The 6000-nt window shown below is 36.7% G+C and overlaps 2 protein-coding genes across 4 annotated transcripts in view; one reads left to right on the plus strand and one right to left on the minus strand.

The window, feature by feature from the left end:
• The window catches only part of arhgdig (Rho GDP dissociation inhibitor (GDI) gamma), a 27606-nt gene extending 26119 nt beyond the window's left edge, over positions 1 to 1487 (minus strand). Inside the window, exon 1 of the mRNA XM_058770125.1 lies at positions 1350 to 1487. The gene's annotated coding sequence lies outside the window, so the exon portion shown is untranslated. The remainder of the gene's footprint in view (positions 1 to 1349) is intronic.
• Positions 1446 to 5364, plus strand: LOC131536930 (retinal cone rhodopsin-sensitive cGMP 3',5'-cyclic phosphodiesterase subunit gamma). Of its 3 annotated transcripts, none has more exons than XM_058770128.1 (4): positions 1446 to 1488; positions 3763 to 4158; positions 4750 to 4790; positions 4936 to 5364. In XM_058770128.1, the coding sequence occupies exons 2-4, from the start codon at positions 3998 to 4000 to the stop codon at positions 5010 to 5012; spliced, it is 279 nt and encodes a 92-aa protein (XP_058626111.1). In that variant the 5' UTR covers positions 1446 to 1488; positions 3763 to 3997; the 3' UTR covers positions 5013 to 5364. The 3 variants fall into 3 exon arrangements, with proteins under 3 accessions (XP_058626111.1, XP_058626109.1, XP_058626112.1); XM_058770126.1 differs by having other exon boundaries at positions 1449 to 1509; XM_058770129.1 differs by lacking the exon at positions 1446 to 1488 and adding an exon at positions 3694 to 3709 and having other exon boundaries at positions 3986 to 4158.
• The last annotated feature ends 636 nt before the right edge of the window (positions 5365 to 6000 follow it).

A 6000-nucleotide genomic window follows, 5' to 3' on the forward strand; every position in this document is an offset into this window, starting at 1 on the left:
ATTCTTGTTTATTTGTGTGGAAAAACAGCTTTACCTCTTCAGATAGAACGAAAAGTACTAAAAAATAGAGACAGAGTTTTTTCATTGCTATGAAAATCATTTCCACGCTAGCTTTTATAGGCTATTCATCAACTCGGTGATGCACCATGACGTATGTCATCTACTGCACTCATCAATATGAGGCTAAAAAGCACTGCGGGAATTTTCCAATCATTTTACAGCCCCCTAAACCATGTCAATGCAAAATGAGCTTTCAGAAAAAAAAGCGTGTCATATCCGAATTCTCTCGAGGCTGCAATAAAATAGCAATGAACTTTCTCGAGCTGATGCAAGCATTCCAGTTTGGCTATACAGACATGAACAACACCATCATATAGAACACTGGCTTTGTGAGTATGTGTAAAAGATTGATTTTTTTTTTCATTGTGAGACAGTTAGAAGTGCTACTGAATGATAAGACAAATGACTGAATGAGAACAGAGAGCAAGAGTGATTCACCAGCACTTTAAATCAAGTAAAAAAATACCCATAGTTTAATAGTCAAATGCCAAAAGAGATATTTATGACAATTTAAATGCAATAAAAGAGGGCAAATATTGTAATTATTATTATTATTCATGGACAGCTTTCTGGAATACTTGATTGTGATCGGTCAATTGCAACTTTTTCAGCACTTAAATATTTCAGAATAATGACCACAAGCTAATAAAATATGTTTAATGTCCAAGCAGCATAAAAAGTAGGATAATGTATGGCCAATTGGTCATAATTCCAAAATAAACCTTTTTTTGATAATGTCAGACTGTCTATATACAAGTATGTTGATTTGCTAATTCTGCTCAATTTTACTACCATTACATACGTGTTCATATTTATACTTCTAAAGTGATAAAGGTTGCCAGTAAGGTGTCTGTGGTGTCACAGGAGCCAGTCAGAACAGGATCTTAGTTTGGTCTTACCGTTAAAAGAGGATGTGGTTGCATACGACTTTACCAAAAAAGTACATTGAACGTGAGAGGATGGGTCTAATACTATCTTTTAAGTGAACCAAAAGCCATGTATATATGTGAATGGAAGTCTTAAGAATAAATCTGAGGAATCTACAACTTGCTCCAAACCTCCTAGTTTAGTGATACCATTTCAGGAAGTTACTCAGAAAATGAAAACCATGAACATAAAGATCACATATACAATCCTTACATTCTAAAAACAGTTTGACTGCGTTCAAATTGAATCAGCATGCATTTTTGTATTGTTTACATCTTTGCATCAGCGAAACAAGCTGTTTCTAATATTGCAAACAAGTTGAGTTAGAGAGTTACTGAAGTGATAGAGTAAAAGTGTCTTACCGCCTAGTCGTCTTGCAGAACTGTAGATGCGGATGTTCAAGAGTGCTCAGATCATGTGTGTACCAGGAAATCGAGTTTACCAATCACAACTCAACGCCTCACACTAACACACAGCTGCACTGACAAACACCAGCCGAGTGTACTTAAAATTGTTTTACGGGTTTGTAAATATCGCCATTTATGTTTGTAGCTTCTTGCATTATTAATAATAGCAAAATGATGTCTAATAAAATATAGCTAACAGAGTTCAAGTGGACATGCATGAGTAAGTTTGACAGTGATCTCTGTTGTTGCACGTGTGCTGTAAAGCAAAAAACTGCAACATTAGCATTGTCAATCTGATATTGTGTAATCAAACACATTTATCAAACTTTTCTGTATGTGTCGTATCACCCGTATCAGGATATTAATGACTGGCTGCGTAGAAACTCTTATAAAAATGAAGAAATAAGACCGAGCAGTGTCAGTGCAGTCCTGTGCTTTCTCTGCATTCCAGTGTGCAGCGTCTCAGCAGTATCTGCACTACTATCTATCAGCTCCTAAACTTGCCTTCTGCACAAACTCATCTGCTAAAACATATGACACGATCTTTGCCTCGACAAGTCTGTAAATTCCTCGAAGTGCTTTTCGACGTTTCTTAAATTAAACCAATGCCTGCTGCAAACAGCTGCGCTTTTAGGTCGAATGTTAAATGTTCCTTGCATGCAATTTTATAAAATTAGATATATTACTAATATATCTACACTGTTAAATGTGAAGTTATAAATGATTCATTCAGATTATGCTAAACATCTGGCCTATAAATTTGAGACGCCCTTGTTTGATGTTGTCAAGCATATTAAATCTGGAAACAAATAGTCAGTTATTGTATCAGATTTTGTTTGAGTAGCCTAATATACCTCGTACAGTAGCACTAGCTGAAGGGAGTTGAGGAATGCTGAAGAGTAGTTTAGCCCGGGCCACAGCTTTTATCACTCAGCCATACCTGTTTTTCTTTCCTCCAGAAAAGAATATGCTATACCACCGGTTCTCAGTCTTTTTGATTCCAAGGCCCCCCCATTGTCCAAGACGATATTCAAAGCCCTTCTGCACAATCCAGCTGAGTTGCAGCAGTAGTCAAAATTGTCTGAGTGAGACCTCAGATGTGTAGTTTTACCAGAGTGTGAAATATAATGTCAGTTTACATGTTGTAGATCTTCAATTTATTAACAGTTTGAAGCATTTTAATGAAGTTTGATTTAATATATAAGTAGTCTTGTGAATTTGCTGAGGACCCTGGTTGAGAATTACTGTGCTTTACTGAGTATCAGACTAGTAGTCTAGTGTGCCAGCTTTTATTAAGAATCTTACTACCCCCTTCTGTTTAAAAATTGAATTACATTTTCACTACCCTGCTTTTTAGTGTTTGATGTCTGTTGGCATTATTTTATTTTTTTATAACGTTGTTTATGTTTAAAGCCTTTATTTCTAAAGGCTTATGTGATGTCTACTAACTGCTGCTGCTGCTGCTACTAGGCCTAATAATAATTCATACTCTCTTAAGTCATATTTAACAGTAACCAATTTGAGACCAAGGTAAGTTATGCATTGCCACAGAAGACTCAATTCTCTGAACCACACTTTAGGAGCTCCGTGAGATTATAGCCCATCCATGCCTGCAGGGAATGGTGGGTAATTCAGAGTCAAGTTAACTTTCAAAGAGCTCTCTATTTCTTTAAACTGTCTTTAAAAGTCAGTCCTTTTTATTGTTGTATTTTCTCATATGTAATCTGCAAAGGCTGCCTGACGATATTTTACCTTTCGGACTGAATTCCTCTTCTCTTAAAGAAGCAGGTGCTCTTTCTCAAATGTATTAACGCTCTCAGCCCCATGTCACTCATATCCCAGTACTACATTTGACATCTGTCTCTGTGTGACACAATCGTCTTAATGGTGCTCAAACCCCAACATCAATCACAATCTCTATGTCAGGGACTTAACTTTAAGTACATTAGTGCGTAACGTAGTAGATTACTCCATGCTGAACGTCAGCAGCCTTGGCCAGGACAAAGATGATGTATGGTCATCCTATGTTTACAAATGTCTGAAAGTTCTTTGAAATTAGTTTTGAGTGAAATTGCTTTTGATGGCAACTCAGTGAATGAAAACGTTTGCAAAAATCTAGAAGATTCTTTGAAGCACATATTTCTTGCAAAGGAGCTTATATAGCCATCCAGGGCTGGTCTAATGTCATTATCAAAGTTGTTGACCGCTTGGATGCTTGTGAGTGCAGATTTTATCTTCATTCATTTCCTCTGCAGATGCCATGAATGAAGCATATGTTCTGTCTAATCCATGACAGACTCTCCAGGTGTACTGATGTGAGTTGACCATTCAGAAAGATTTCTTAATGAAGGCCGGTTTGTGTTTTCAGAATCCAATGAGTGATCTTGGCTTTTGCCTGAGTTAACCTGCAGCAGATTGCTGTTATGTCACTGCGCCAATCTGTCAGGCTTTGCTGTTGACCCACTGACGTAAACACAGGCCAGCCTGAGTGTATTTAAGTCGGCTTTCCTCGACTGCAAGAAGAGAGATTGACGTTGAATGAGAAGTTGTTGAGTCCACAAGGACTTGGTTTTTTGAAAAATCTGATACAGACAGTGTACGGGATGAGCTCGGGAATTAGCTGCGACAGTCTCAGCGACTCACCTATAAGCCCGATAAGAGTGGTGGGACTGGGACCAACAACACCCAGAAGAGGACCACCTAAATTCAAACAGAGAATGACAAGACAATTCAAAAGCAAACCTCCCAAGAAGGGAGTCAAAGGGTGAGTAGATGACATTAAGATCTGCTTGATCTCTCTATACATTTTTTCTTTTAAAAAAAGGTAAAAGTAAAGGTATTTTTTGGTTCCATGAAGAACCTTCATCTATGGAATCTTTCCATTTCATGAAAGATTCTTTATAGTGGTTCTTTACACTAAGAGAAAAGGGGTTCTTTTAAGAACTGTTCACTGAAAGGTTCTTTGGGGAACCAAACAGTTAAATGTTCCACACATTATGCAATAAAAATGAGCAATAACCTTATATTTATTTGTTACCACCTCCATCCTAGCACATCCCTGCATCTCATTCTATTCTATTCCATTCTATCATCCATAGCACAACTGTACATACAATTTATTTATTTTTCTATTTATTTTTATTCTCATCTTATTCTTTATTGTCTGTGTGTTGTTGTCTCTGTGTACTTGAAGCTTATGTCACTAAAACAAATTCCTTGTATGCGCAAGCATACTTGGCAATAAACCTCTTTGATTCTGATTCTGAAAATGGTTCTTCTTTGGAGGAACTGTTTTTTTTTTAAAGAGTGTATTAGAAATGAACCTTTTTTTCAATTTCTTCTCTTCTTTAATTAGATTTGGAGATGAGATCCCAGGAATGGATGGTCTTGGCACTGGTGAGAACAACTCTTGGAACATTGCTTATATAGTGATCAAATTACTGTGTTGTGTTATATGCTAAACCCATTATTCTTGCAAACTGATTTTTCTCACTGTCTGGCTCATTGCCGAGCTTCATCTGCCAACTTATTTCTTGCACAGACATCACCGTGGTGTGTCCGTGGGAAGCCTTTAGCCATCTGGAGTTGCACGAGCTCGCCCAGTATGGTATTATTTGAAATGGACGACAGGAAGATGTGTCACCTGGACTAGTTTAGTGGACTAGACTAGTTCCACCTCTGGATCCCAAATAAGGGATGCTGCAAATAGACACTTGCACCATTGCCTTGAAACAGTTGTACAAACGCCAACCCACCAGCCTATGAATGCACAATACATATTGTAGTGTTCAGATGCAGGAGAAATTAGGTTTATGAAGCTTTATAGGATGATATAAAGTTATGGAATGTGGAGCGATGTGGAAATTGATTCCAGTCTGTTTGTGTTGTTTTCTACAGCACATAACCAAAATACTTATTTTCAATATCTATGAACTGTTTTTATTTCTATATTTTGACTCTTTTTTTGTTTTCTGAGAGGAGAGGCCTTATTAGCTGTGTAAATCACTTTCGCAAATCTTTTGTATAATGTCTTAGAACGTCTTCTGCTGTTAGCAAATTTAGCTTTTATTGAAATAGACCTTAAGCTGTGTTGTTAAATATGTTCAAATAAAGATTTGATGTAGACATGGTCTTTTTCCTCAAGTATTTGAAACGTGAACAAGAAATATGTACAATGGCTGCAAAAAATTGTGGTCTTTCCTTAAACGACTCTTCTTGAATAAAATGATAAAATGCCTTTTAAATGATATTTGTTTTCTTCTAAATGAAGTTCCTAAACGTAAATTAGGGAGGAGCGAGCCCATCTAATATTTCAATCAACAGCCAGAGCTCGAGTTGAAGCTGCTTGATCGAGCCCCTCATCAGTGGACAGCAAGCCAAATAAGTTTACTCTATTTCCTAATGATTATATGGGCAAACAAACTCATTAATTAGTTTTTGTAAACAGTCTATTTTCTATTTTTTTTTTCTAAATTACTTATTCATACAGATTAACAGGGTAATACATAATCAGTAAATTACATTAGTTATGCATTACAACTGAAAGAATGAGCTCGTCAGCATTTTTCACAAAAGGAAGGCAAAACTAAAGGATCATAAAAGTATG

The sequence above is a fragment of the Onychostoma macrolepis genome, chromosome 03 (assembly GCF_012432095.1).
Source record: "Onychostoma macrolepis isolate SWU-2019 chromosome 03, ASM1243209v1, whole genome shotgun sequence".
NCBI classification, from domain to species: domain Eukaryota; kingdom Metazoa; phylum Chordata; class Actinopteri; order Cypriniformes; family Cyprinidae; genus Onychostoma; species Onychostoma macrolepis.